Genomic DNA, 13,726 nt, shown 5'->3' on the forward strand with positions numbered 1-13,726 from the left:
TCTTGAACACTTGGGCCCAAAGTACATGCTGCACATTCATGGGTGTAACAGTAGCCAGACAATTATTTTAGAATAGGAAAAACTGTTCCGGGAGCATAAAAATGATGATGAATGTGTTTGTGTATTTGCAGAGTTTGTGCCTCCGTGTGTGTTGCATAAATGCTACATATAGCTATTGAACTTTTATGATTATCCTTATAGCTTTTGATCTTGGACAACGGCAAAGAGACAGTCTGTATGAATGTCTGCATAGCCCACCCACATGCAGGTCTCCATTCATCCACATGCAGGAAGCCCATTCCAAAGCTTTGCTGAGAAAACTGACTGAAGGAGTATTTTGGGTGAACCCAGAATCAGGCTGTCGCCCTGTTAAAAAAATCTCTTAAGAGAAACAGATTTTTAAGTGGCAATATTGTCTTTATTTCGTAAAATAAAAATTCATTACACAAAAACAATAATCACCTACAAACATAAAATGCCATGTATTTGCATTCTAAAAAGTGGGTCCCAGTGCTAAAGGAGTGAGAACCACTGCTTTGGAGAATGGCTATTTGCAGATATTGAAAGATGTTGATCGCATTTAACTTCTGAGTTTGGTTGATTGTTGACATGATCTCTGCCTTATCTTCTCTCCTGGATTAGTAGACCTCATTCTTGGAAGCTGGACAGTTTTCTTCATAGGATGGAGGACAAGAGTGGCCTTCTGCAACATCTACATTACCTCTGTTTCCGAGAATCATAACTTCAGCAGGTGGTGCACTGCCTGCGACAGGGTAGGGCACAAAAGCGATCGTCTGAAACAAAGACAAATCATTAACTTTATTTTGATCATCATCACCCCCACCATTCTCTTATCATTATGGTGACTCTTTTCACTGCCATCACCTCTTTCATCATAATGAAAGAACTGCCCTACGTTCCCTAAGGCAGACAAGAGCAGATGTTTTAAGAAAACAGAACAAAAGAAAAGCCCTGTTGGGAAGCCCCCAAGCAGGAGGTAAGGGGGCATACTCTTCTCCCACCTTTGCTCCTCTCTAACATGCATTCAGAGATATACTGAACCTGGAGGTCACCGTGGCCATCATGACTGATAGCCATTGATAGACCTGCCCATGTCCAATCTCCTTTCAAAGCCATACAGGCTAGTGGCCATCACCACATCTTGTGGCAGCGCAAATTAGAGGATCCCTTTCTGGACAAAAAGCATTTCTAGAAGTCTGAAATTTCTAGATTTCAAAAAGCAATCTGGACTAGGACTGGAATGCAGGGGAGGGCTGGCCCTTCCCACTGTGCTGTTCACCTGCCAAAAATCTACCCAGCTGCTATTCCACCCCACCCCCTGTGGAACTGAGTGGTCAGTGGTACAACTCCATGGAATGGCATGAAAAGGTGAGGTCAAAGATGGAACAATAGATAACTTTTATTGTGGAGATAAAAACACAATGATATGGAGGGGAAATTTAAAAAGGTAGTGTGGTATATGCAGAAATCACTCATATAGCCTAAATGGAGGGAGTTGCAATAGCAGGAGAAGTGGATGACTGGGGAGCAAGAAGAGCAGGGAATTATGGTGCCCCACAATGCAGGACCAAAGGTGAGTCACTGTTCTCTCTAGACTGAACCAGGACTAAAGGGAAGTGGTGATTCCTTGGAGGGATGTGAAATCACGTCACTCACTGGTGGTGGAAAGGCCAGTCTGTCCCCCATCCAGTTGCTTCTAACTGATGTCCCAATTTTATGAGAAGGCGATCAACTGGAAGCGGGGCCTTCCTTATTCTCGGGGAACTTGATGGCTCAATTGAAGGCAATTCTATACTGGAGACCTAGGGCTAATATTTGGGCAACCCCCAAAACTGCTAGCTTAAAAATAGACTGCCCTCTGTTATGGGCTTTTGCGACAGCAGGTTGAGCATCCCGCTACCACAAAAGGCCCAGTGACAGTGCGCAGAGTGAACTGCCACTGAGCCAGTCTGAGTACCACTGCAAAATGGTAGCATTATCAGAACCACACTGGAACAGACCCTAGACTACACCAGGGTAGGCAAGGCGGGGGTGTAAAGGGAGGTTGGGATGGATGGCAGTGGGCAGGGAGACGGTTAGAGGTGTGGGTCTTGGTGACATATGCACAGTGGAAAGAAAGGGGGTGCTTAATGCAAAGCTATACTTAAGCAGCCATCTAGAATGTGGTGGGAGTGAATTGTGCTTACAAAACAAAGTTCTGCCTTGTTTAAACTTGTGCAACATGAGCCCTCTTGCCACCAGTCCAATTCAAATGCCATGAGACTGGCCTGTCTCATGCTATCCTGGCATGTACCATGTACACATGGAAGCAAAAATGCATCACTATAAAAGAAACATGTAAGCACTCGTCTTGGTGCTTTTTTTTCTCTTTGCAGTGGGGGACACTCTTCCTTACCATGAGACAAGACATGGAAAGGAGATATAGCAAGAGAGGCCTTTCTAGGCTGGGTCAGATGCATGATCCTGACCCAGATTCCTGTCTCTAAAAATGGATCCCACCTGAAGATTCAGAGGGAATGGCAAGAGACCCATAATAGTCTGAAGCAGTTTTTCATTCATGTTTCATCTATGTTCATCAGTGAAACATCCACCTGTATTACTATATATTTCTATTCATCTTTGATCTGCTGAAATCATGAGAAATGTGTGAAATGCTTACTGGGTCAGTCTTACAGCAAGTTGCCTCGCATCCAAAATGAGCTGTCGAAACTGTGATGCAGAATTCCAGGATAGTGAACAAAAGGAGGAGGACACAGATACCGGTACGTGAGTACTGCAGAGCAGAAAAGCATGTGGAACATGAACACCTAATCTTTATCTCAGAGTAAGGTGCAACATTGCAATGTTAAAGAATCTCCTAGTAATCATATTATAGACTCAATGGACTTGAAAACAACAGTGAAAAATTCACTGGTTCATTCAGTGAAAAACCAGGCACAACTATAGGCGAGGGGGTGGTGGCAACAATTTGGAAACTTTTGATCAAGGGGTCTCTCCAACACATAAATACATTTTGAACACAATGTTACATAACCTTTGATAGTGTGTAAGGCAGACAGGTAGGCCAGAGGGAGCTTAGGTCATCTCCTACAGAGATCAGCACTAGCTTGAGAGAACTCTTACCATATTGGACTTTTAAAAAGTTGAAAGCCACCTTATGAGTCTCCTTGGAGTCTCTTTGGAGTTAGAAAGAAAGGATAGAAATGCCTGGATAAATAAATAAATGCACAGCCACACTGCATAGGATGTCATGAGCACTGTGGACATAGCAGCTATGAGAAAACAGGACACACTCTAGTGGCAAAATATTTCAGTGCAAATGCTGAATGCAGTTCTCCCTCAGCCTAAGTGCTGCTTTAAGCAGGATCCTGCTCTTCTGAGTGACAAACATACTGCATCGTTCACTGAATCCTACCTAAAAAATTCAGAGTTATCTGTGGAATCACTTACCCATAAGGAAAGCCCATAATGATCAGATATGTGAAACCTTTCAGGTGAATTTATAGCCAGCTCTGCTATTTGTACTCCAATGCCAATTAATGCCATCACAGCACTGGTGATGTTCATTCCAACAGCACATTTCACCTAAAAGAAAGACAGAAACAAATTGGCTACCAAAAGGTACAGACACAACACAGATCTCCTTTAAGGAAAATAGTGAATGTGAACCAAAATGGGCGTTCCCAAAATGGGCATAAGAAACTCATAGTTGAAGCTGAATCAAGGTTTTCATCTGAAGAAAACTGAGAGAGAAACAGGAAGCAGCTCGGGATACTGTGAAGCAAACCTTAAAGTATACAAAACTATGCAATTTCATATTCTTTCAAATCATTCCTCCCTTTGATGCACCCCGCCAACAAAACACGTGCTGCATCTTATGGGGGAGATGCCAAATAGTTCTCCTTTTGTTCTTTAGGGTTTTCTGGCCTGGAATGGGGGTTTGAATACAATGGAGACCTCCTGCCCCACTCCTGACCTGCCCCTCCCCCTGACCCAAAACACCCTTCCTTGCCTCTGTTCTGCCCTCCTCTCAATGCCCCTGTGCCACTCAGCGCATACTCACTGACACCCGTTCCTCAAGATTCAGCACTTGTGGGATGGTGAAGCCTTTCTGCTGCCCCTGCATCTTACTCACAGGGTTTTGAAAATTGCTTTAGCACACCTTTATGACACCTATATATGTGGCTTGAATGAGCAGTGACAGGCCTGGACAGGGCCTCTGAGAGGAATCTCCTCATGGGGTACAAGGTTTCTTTTGGACCCCTTCCCAGAGAGGGAGGGGGTGGAACAGAGTAGGGGGGCAGAAGGGAGGCAAAACAAGCAGGGGGAAAGTGGCAACAGCCAGAATAGTCTTTGGAGCCCAGGTCTACCAGGCTTCCCCAGGCAGAGCTCAGGCCTACCCGCCTGCCTGGTGCTGGCAGCTCAAAGCAGTAATACGAAAACCCTCTGAAGTCTCCCTAAAATCTGTCAAATATAGAAAATCCCTGCAGGAGATTCGCAGCATAGGATCGAAGATCACCCTGGAACTGAAAGGGTCTTGTGTACCATGGGAAGTGCATCCACAAGCCTAAGAGCGGCTGTAGCAAGTCGGTTTTCCCCCAGGCGTGACACTGTTAAGGAGTGTATGCATTCCTGGGCCTGGTGTGCATGGCCTGTGGCAGCAGTTGTCGCCATGAGCCCATGTAATGTCCCATGTGGGCAGTAAGCCTGGGTGAGATTGGAAAATGTCAGGTCCCAGGAACTTTCTGGGCCCCCTCCTTTGGTTCCTGGGCCCCCTTTCTGACTCTGGGCCCAGGTACAAATTACTCCCTTTACCCCCCTCTCCTAGGCCCTGGGCCTGGATCTGCTAGATGTTTTTTATAAACCAAAATGTTTCCATTATATAAAGATCTTAATTTGAGACTTTGTTTGAGCTTGCTGTGTATAGGGGTGGATCTTCCTGGGATCTGTGTATAGGGGTTTACTACGTACGGGGTGGATCTTGCTGGGAGCAAGTGGTGGGACTTGGGGGGGGGGTGTTAGACTGCAGAGTTTGCAGCTGACCAATCATACAGACAAATGATACATCTCTCTCTCTCTCTCACCAAGGAAAAGTTCAGGTGTTTTTCAGTGGACACCGACAAGGATCCGGAAACAATGAACTGTTCAAAAGAAAAAGAAATATATGCTTTGGAGTGCAATTCTCTTAAAACCTACAGAAACATGATTCCAGTCTAGGAAAGCTTGATAATATTTCAGTGATATCAAAAAGTAGCAGATTGTCTCCCATTACCAAAATAAGCTTTATTATATTATTTAATCTTTTGTTTTTACAAGCATATCCCTATTTTGCAAGGAAATCAATGTAAAAAATTGCAAATTAAACAACTAACTGAAGGAATCAGTAAAACACTCAACAAAAGAAATCAGCTGAAGATATCAGTAAAATACTCTACAAAAACCTGAAGGTGGTAAACAACAAAAAATGGGAGCCTCTCTAAGACACAGTCAACAATACTTACAAAGATTCCACTCCAGAACGGGTAGCCTGAATAAGCCGCCAAAGGTATGTACCTTGGAGGATGAAGAACGATGGAGACACCCCCCAAGCCAATGTGTATCAGTCCAAGTATGATCTGGATTGCCTGTATGCAGCCAAGAGAAAACAAATTATTTTTGTCCTGATTAGTGTGGAGTGAATCCCTACCAGTCAGGCTTATGAACTGTGCTTGCAACAAATGAACTCTGAAAAGAGCTCTTGTCTTTCAACCACATTCAGAAGCTGGTATGTTCTGGATGAGGTCTCTGAGAACACGGGATCCTATCTGGTGCCTCTCACATTCCCTTGCAAATACCAGCACCTTCCTCTTTCTCTATCCACCTGCTTGCACCCAAACTGCTTTCCCCCATTTCCCTTTCTTGTGCCTCCATCAAGAGAATGGAAGGTGGTCCCTCCCTCTCCTCCTTTCCCTTCCCTGATGCCCTGAGTGCTGTGATGATGACTCCATAGTAGATGCAAGGAGGGATGAGAATTCTAATTTTTCTGATGCTGGTCAAGCTAGAAATCCCAGGACCCCTTGCATCCAGCAGGCAACCAATGCAGCATGCCAGGCACCAGGGAGGTGGAACTGAGGGGAGAGATGTAAAAGCAATAAACCAAAAGTGGCACAAAGTTAACAGAATGTGGGAGGGGCCATGAAAGTGGTGGTGCATTGATGGGAGAGCCAGAGTTCTGACTGGCTGAGATCCAGTCCTGGAACCTTGAAAAGTGTGCTGCAATGAGAGATATAACAAAACAGAGAGAAATCAAAGGCATGTTTTCGGGGGGCCGATGTATATTGTCCAAAACTCTGTTGAGATGTACACATCCTCCAAATCCTGTTAGAGATGATCACCCCAATCTTATAGCTGGGCTCTACCACTGGAACTAGTGTCCCAACAGAGCAATGTGCTTTCCAACATCACAAAAGGCACTCCAGAACCAGGTGGAGCCATGCACTTCCAGTTTGCCACCAAAAAGGTTGCAGAGGCATGCACCAGCAGGTAGAGGAACACCAATGACAATGGTGAATCAGTGGCAGGGCAGAACAGGGAGTGGGGAGGGCAGGACAAAGGGAAAGTGGAAGGGAGTAGCACCTGGCACGGGAAACTTTCGCTGGATTCTATCCCCTTCCTCACCTCCTGCATGCCCCTTTCTCTCCTTGGTCTTGCTGGTGCAGGTCTGAGGAGATCTATTTGCAAATGGGGCGGTAAGGGAAAATATTTTCTCTTACCTCTCCCAAGCCTTCATATCTGCCCCTCTCCCCCCCCCCCCCCACAATAACATGCAGGATAGCCTGTATAGGTGGGGGAAAGAATAGGATTGGGTTTCTAGTCCATTTAGTGAAATACCGCAGACTCTCGCCTATAAGTCAAACCCACAGATAACTCAAGGGCAGGTTTTGGAATCATGGAATTTTCTATAAGTCGGATGAACCTAGGGGTGTGTCTGACTATAGTTTTGTCTGATTTTACCCCAGGCCAGATCCTGAAAAATAACCTACCACTAATTGTTACCTAAGAACTGTAGTCTCTAATTTATTAAAAACATAGTAAAAGATCATAAGATACATTTTTATTCTTTTTAAATTCTGGTCTTCACCACCTTTTTGTAAACACGATCAGAGTAAGTGCACTGTAAACTACATACCAGTAAAACAGTGGTTCCCAACCTGGTATTCATGTACTCCCAGGGACACTCAACAGGACCTTTATGGGTACTTGAAAAAGAATGGAATAATGGCAGAAAAAGGCAGGCCATGCTCCAGAATGCCTTCCAAGACAGGAATGCCTTGCAAGAACCAGCAAGGCAGGAAGGGAGGTAGCTAGTTGGCTGTGAAAGCCCCACCAATAGCTAGTTTTTGGTCATCAATTCATCTATGAACCAGTGATTGAAAACCAGCACAGTGAAAAAGCTGAAACATAATATGGAAAGTGATCAATCACCCAGAATTTCTCAGCACACTTCTGGTGCAAAACAGTGCAAAGGCAGTTCTTCAAACAAATGAAAAGAGAAAATATGTGATGAATACGTGAAGTCTGGGCTTTCATAGAGAGGAGATGAGGGCTTGTATTATTAATTACAAACATTTTGCTAATAGGAAGGGTACAATTTATGGAAATGGGCTGCCAAGGGATATGCAAGTGGAAAAGGTTGGGAACCACTGCAGGAGAACCATGAATCAAATCCACCTTTAAGGTGTCTGGCGTGTTAAGCCAGAAGCTCTACATACAACATACAACCCATAACACATAACTGAGAGTGTGCAATTCAATTTACAGCAGAGAGATAAGATATTTGCAACCCTTTTTACTCAGAAGCAGGCCCACTGCTTTCCATGGGTGTTATTCTTAAGTAATGGTGCACTGAATTGTAGCCTGGGAAGGAGGATCCCATCCTGGTGTTTCAAAAAACAGACCTGCTTTGCAAGCATTTGCCAAGCAGAACCAGGCTGCAGCAGAAGGAAGGAGAATAAAAGGTTAACTTTGGCTGAAATGTCCCTGGAAAATTACTATAGCAACTAAGGAGGTGCCTACCTGAGCTGATCAAGAAAGAAACTGTTCAGAGTTGAAAGGCTCTGCCCTCTGATTGACCTGGAGATAAGGCCAAGTGATAATTGGCGCTTGATTACTTGGCAAAAATTTCACTCACCATATGTGAGTATCTACAGTACTGTGCATATTTCAGTCTATCTCAGCCATTTCCAATCTTTTTCAGCTCACAGCACACTGTCAAGGCACTAAAATTGTCAAGGCACACTCCCAGTTTTTTTACTTACATTAAATTACTACGTTACAATTAATTTTTAATTAATACAATTAAATCATTACATGACAAAGGGCACAATCCTAACCAGGTCTACTCAGAAGTAAGTCCTATTTTGTTCAATGGGGCTTGCTCTCAGGAAAGTGTGGTTAGCATTGCAGCCAAAGACTGGGGGGAATGTGCCTGTGGGACTTACTTCTGAGCAGACATGCCTAGGATTGGGCTTTTGGTTGCCCTCTTTTTTCTCAAATACAGGAGCAGGCGACTGGCACTTCTCTCTCCTCCTCTCCCCCACCCCACCCCCTCCCACAGGCACATTCCCCCATCTCATAATTGCAGTCAGCACCTCTCCTACTGTCCCTCCCTCACTCCTCTGCACCTTCCAAAGGTCTAGAATCACTTGCCTCACATTCTGCCTGCTCCTGTATTTCAGGAAAAAAAGTGTGACCAAAACCCAATCCTAGGCATGTCTACTCAGAAGCAAGTCCCATTATAGTCAATGGGACTTACTCCCAGGAAAGTGGGGCTAGGAGAGGAACCAGAGAGCCCAGTCCAGCTCAGGCACGTCTACTCAGAAGTAAGTCCCATTATAGTCAATGGGGCTTACTCTCAGGAAAGTGGATAGGATTGTGGCCCCAATGCATCTCCTCTGAAAGGCAAAGGCAAGAAAGGGAGGGTCACTTTGGGGAGCTGCAGGCAACTCTGGCAAGGAAAAGGGACTTCAGCCAGCCCATTCTTAGGCTGGTGGCCTCAGCAGACTCGCTGGCTCCTAGGAGGTTGCCTACCACCCCCCCCTTCTCTCACTCACTCTGCCCAGACCTCCTCCAGGCTTCTCTCACTGCCCAATCAGCAGGCAGGGCAGACAACAACAGACTTGATACCCAATCCTAGAAGTGTCTACTCCAGGGGTGCTCAAACTTTCAACTTTAGGGATGCTGGATTTGTGGGATGACAAGCTGCACCTGCTGAAATTCTCTCTTCTATACACTTGTTAAAGGTCCAGCATCCCTAAAGTTGAAAGTTTGAGCACCCCAGGTCTACTCAGAAGTAAGCTCCATAATAGTCAACAGGGCTTACTCCCAGGTAAATGAGGATCGGGTTGCAGGCTTCCTCTTGTTCAGCAGCAGGAGATGCAAAGCAGCCGCAGCTGTTCCTTTTTTGCTGCTGCTGCTGCAGCAGCGTGAGGGTCAAAGCAGCTTCTCCCATGGCTGCTGCCTGCCGCCTGCCTCCGAATGCACACAATGGCCAGTGGCTACATATACAGTAGTAGCTGTTCAACCCACGTTATCCCTAACACATATAATTAAAGTAGAACAGAAAATTGTGATCTAGATGCTCCTTTGTTGAGCACTATTCTTTTGAGCCAATCCTTCTTGATCAGTTTACTCCTTCACACTGATATCTCTTGCAGAAACACCAGGGGAAATTACCATGGATCTGAGCATGAACAGATATCAAATGCATTTACCCCCAGAGTCTTGGTCTCCACTTCCAGAAGTTTCTCCAGTGCCCCCACCCGTTGGGTTTGTTGAGGTTGGCTGCTGGGGCTTCCAAATGGCTGGCCTACACACTGTACCGTCCCTGGAGGTTGGATCATGACACCCGGCATCCCTTGGCCTGCCTGGATTACATTGGCACCATTTGTGGGAATGAACAGTATTGTTCCATTAACTGCTGCCATTTTTGAGTTACCTGCAAAGAAACACATGAAAAACTCTCCCTCAGATTTGGACAAACATTACATATTTCACCCACTGGTGGCTGGTGGACGCTGTGGTGGTAGGCAAAGGCTCACAAATAACTCATTGGTTTACTAGCCAAACATCTCTCAACAACTCCCCACTCCAAACTTACACACATACACTGAGTATCTTCCTCCCCCTTCAAATTAAGACCAAAAAAAACAAAAACAAACTCACATGTCCATCAAATTTCCTTCAAAGCTCTTTCCCAAAACACCCACCCTGGTCCAGTAAAATGTGATTCATGATTATTGCCAGTTGGAATATATTGAAAATGCCTCTGAACATATGAAGAGTAGTATTCCCTTTGAGCAAGAAAAGTCTTGCTGCTCAGATTCAACTTTCTATGAAAGTATTTGGCCCATTTGCTTTCCTTTTGCATTTTCTTTGGTATGTTCATTTGGAACGGGGCACGTGAAGTCAGGTTTGCCTGGCAGCAGCAGGCTCAAAGCAGGGTGAGAGGAGAAGCATGACAGGTGAAATCTACTCCCAAGGTGAGAGGAGGAGTATGACAGGTTAAATCAGGGGTGTCACTCGTTTCATACCCAGGGCCAAATAGCACTGATGAGGGCTGGAAGTGATGCCATTAGGGAGAAAGTGATGCCATTAACTAAAAACAAACACTTTTTGTCACTTAGGAACTCATTAGCTGCAAACGACAGAAGAGAAAATACGCAAATTGGGATCATATTTCAAGATATGGGAGAGCCCAATTTTCATGTGGGCTGCCCTTTCAGCAGTAACACCTCAGCACTGCTCAGCAGCTGAGAGCCTGAGGGCTGGATAAAAAGTTTCCGCGGGCTGCATCAGGCCCCCGGGCCTTATGCTTGACACCCCTGGGTTAAAGCTACTTACAAAGCCTTCCTGCTGATTTGCAGTCCTGGCGCTGGCTGAAAAAGCATGAGCAAGTGAGAACAAGCACTTAAAACAAGCCGGAGCTTGATGTGGAGTCAAAGAGCCTGTGTGTACGTATATAGGTGGTCCCCGACTTATAGGCCTCTGACTTATGGACAGCCCTGTTGGTGCTTTCACACAGGCACGGCTTGTCCAGTCTTATGCTTTGACACAGACACAGAAGCACTATTCCGACTTCTGTCAGTTCCAATTTCTGGAACGGAACCAGAATGAAAGTCAGAGACAACCTGTGCACAAATGAAACAAAAATACTCAGTTCTGCTAAGGGAGAGACATGTTCTCCTCCTTTCTCTCCTCAAGATATCTATGAAGAAAAAGAGACACTTTTACTTTCCCTGCGACTAGTCTCCTGAAGGAGGACATAGACTCCTTTCCTTCCCAGAATGTAGTCCTAGTTCTTGCCACTCCATTCCAGCAGCAGTGAGAGGAATTTTTCTGCTCTGTATTTAGGCTTGTTATGAAAGTTGTACTCTGCCCAAAGAAAGATTGGTCAGGAATAGTTCTGCATAGTATCCTCCATATGTTTTAAGTCAGAAACAAAGAGAGTCGTAGGACTTTTTGAGGGCTCATCCTTTTCATTATGGAAAGCACTCTTTCAGGGCTGACGCATTCTTCGCAACCACTTTCGTTTACCACTTTACTCAGATATCCTTGTAAGACAGATGGCTTCTCACGTCAATGAAACCGATTGGCAACCGGCTGAAAACAGAGTAAAAGTACTCTACAAACACTTGGTCAGTGAATGCATTGACTGCTTTAACCTGGACAAAGCAATGCTAGATTGGCTGAATGAGAATAACACCAGCAGAACAGAACAAAGGCACCCCCCCCCCCAGTTTTTCTCCCCTTGTCAACAGACCACAGTTGCAGCCGAAGAAGAACTTTCATCCAAACAGAAAGGAGCTGCTCTTTGTGCATGAAAAAAGGACAAAATCAACAGCATGTGCCCAGCTGGTCTAGGCCAAGCCACGTCTGGTCCAGGCCTCAGCACATGTGCTCATTGGCAACTGTGAACACCTCTGGCCTCACCCTGAGCCTCTGATGGATGATTAAATTCCTTAAGAAGCCACTGCCTGACCCTGTCATTCCAGGGGCTCCAGTTCCAAACATCAGTTTCTTCCTTGGGCACATGAAGAAGAGATTTCCCTGCCTGGTCTCTTAAAGCCCATGTGCCCCTGAATCTTTGTAGGGAGGGACTCGCTTGCCTGCCAGCCAAGCTCCCCAACGGCAATGCAAATCAGACTGAGTGAGGAGAAAGCTGGCAACCTGCCAACCCCTGGATTGGTGGAAAATGGGAAGGTGGGTAGGAGGCAGCTGGGGCAGTGCCCCATTTACTGCACTGGGCCAGCATCCCTCATTGCCACCTGTTCCCAATGTGCCCCTGTCCCCTCCCTTCTGTCCTGAAGTACTTACCTTATGCTCCTTGCTGTGTTTGTTCTCTGTCTGCAAGAGTATCTACTGCATCATCAGAAAGTTACAAGTAAAAGAGAGGCAGATGGGAGGGGGCTGGGGAAGTGCCTCATTTACTGCACTGGGCTGGCCTCTCTCAAAGTTACATCCTTCCGCAGCCACATCTGCTGAAAACTGCTTCCTGAAGCAGGGCCGTAGCTTGGGGGGGCAGGGGTTTTTTGCCCCCCCCCCCGAGCCAGCAGTTTGCTCCCCCTAGAATTTTTTCCAACCCTGTCCTCTTTCTGTCTAGTGTGGTGTCAGTTGGGGATGATTTGAAGCCCTTTCTGCAACTTTTTTTGTGCACAGGAGGAAGGAGGTGCTTCTGGCAGGGATGGGAGGGAGGGAGAGAGAGTGCATGTGTGTAGAGTGAGTAAAACAGGGTCCTTGGGGGCTCCTTGGAAGTTATGACCTCTGGTCACTCTGCCCCCATCCAGAGCACATGGAGAGAGGGAGAGATTTCTACTTGTACTGGCAGGGGGGTGGGGAGGGTGCTGTTTCTTCGACTGTGGAACATGCTAATTACTACAAGGTATTGCTGCAGAGGGTCAGAAAGAAACGTTTCTGTTTGGAGAAATCATGGTGGGGGTTTTGCCTTTCATATATATATTTAAAATTAATGGCTGCTGCTTGGGGACTGGGGAGACCCTTTTTCTGGTGGAGAAAGTATGGAAAGCATTTGAGCTAAAGAGAACCAAGAACTTAAGTGTGGAAAAGGTTCTAAGTAGGGACGAATCCTGGGGAGGCCATGGGTGCATACCCCTCCAACTGTCCTGCCAGCAGGGAAGGGCACCCACCGGGATGGAGAGCAAAATCAGGTGTCAGGGAAACACCCACTGGGCAGGTACCAAGGTGATTTGTTGGAATGGGAGCCCAGGTCTACCCACCAAGCAAATAGTCATGGAGGCTATAAACTCAATCTGGAGCCCATGTCTACCCAAGCAGGTAGACCTGGGCTCCAAGTGCAGCAAATAGTCATAGAGGCCTGAGGGAGGACATGATTGAGACATACAAAATTATGCAGGGCATGGAGGGAGTGGATAGAGGGAGATACTCTTTTCCCTGTCACTTAACACCAGAACTAGGGGACATTCACTAAAATTGAGTGTTGAGAGTTATGACAGATATAAGAAAATATTCCTTTACTCAGTGTGTAATTAGTCTGTGGAACTCCATGCCATAGGAAGTGGTGATGGCATCTTACCGAGATGCCTTTAAGAGGGGATTGGACAAATTTCTGGGGGAAAAGTCCATCATGGGTTACAAGTCATGATAGGTATGTGCAAGCTCCTGATTTTTGAAGTAGACTACCTCAGAA

The 13,726-nt window shown here is 45.9% G+C and overlaps 1 protein-coding gene across 4 annotated transcripts in view; it reads right to left on the reverse strand.

Annotated features, from left to right (window-relative positions):
* Nucleotides 1-396: 396 nt before the first annotated feature.
* Nucleotides 397-13,726, reverse strand: part of LOC136657053 (membrane-spanning 4-domains subfamily A member 8-like) — a 29,947-nt gene continuing 16,617 nt past the window's right edge. For 3 of the 4 annotated variants that reach the window (XM_066633668.1, XM_066633653.1, XM_066633677.1), the window contains exons 2-7: nucleotides 9,774-9,997; nucleotides 5,523-5,645; nucleotides 5,106-5,162; nucleotides 3,472-3,606; nucleotides 2,681-2,794; nucleotides 397-794 (exon numbers count right to left, since the gene is read on the reverse strand). In XM_066633668.1, coding sequence (XP_066489765.1) covers nucleotides 639-794; nucleotides 2,681-2,794; nucleotides 3,472-3,606; nucleotides 5,106-5,162; nucleotides 5,523-5,645; nucleotides 9,774-9,986 — 798 coding nt within the window. In that variant the 5' untranslated portion in view covers nucleotides 9,987-9,997 and the 3' untranslated portion in view covers nucleotides 397-638. Of the gene's footprint in view, nucleotides 795-2,680; nucleotides 2,795-3,471; nucleotides 3,607-5,105; nucleotides 5,163-5,522; nucleotides 5,646-9,773; nucleotides 9,998-12,375; nucleotides 12,632-13,726 lie in introns of those variants that run through there. The other variant, XM_066633661.1, reaches the window with a different exon arrangement.

This window comes from Tiliqua scincoides, chromosome 1 (assembly GCF_035046505.1).
Source record: "Tiliqua scincoides isolate rTilSci1 chromosome 1, rTilSci1.hap2, whole genome shotgun sequence".
NCBI lineage: Eukaryota > Metazoa > Chordata > Lepidosauria > Squamata > Scincidae > Tiliqua > Tiliqua scincoides.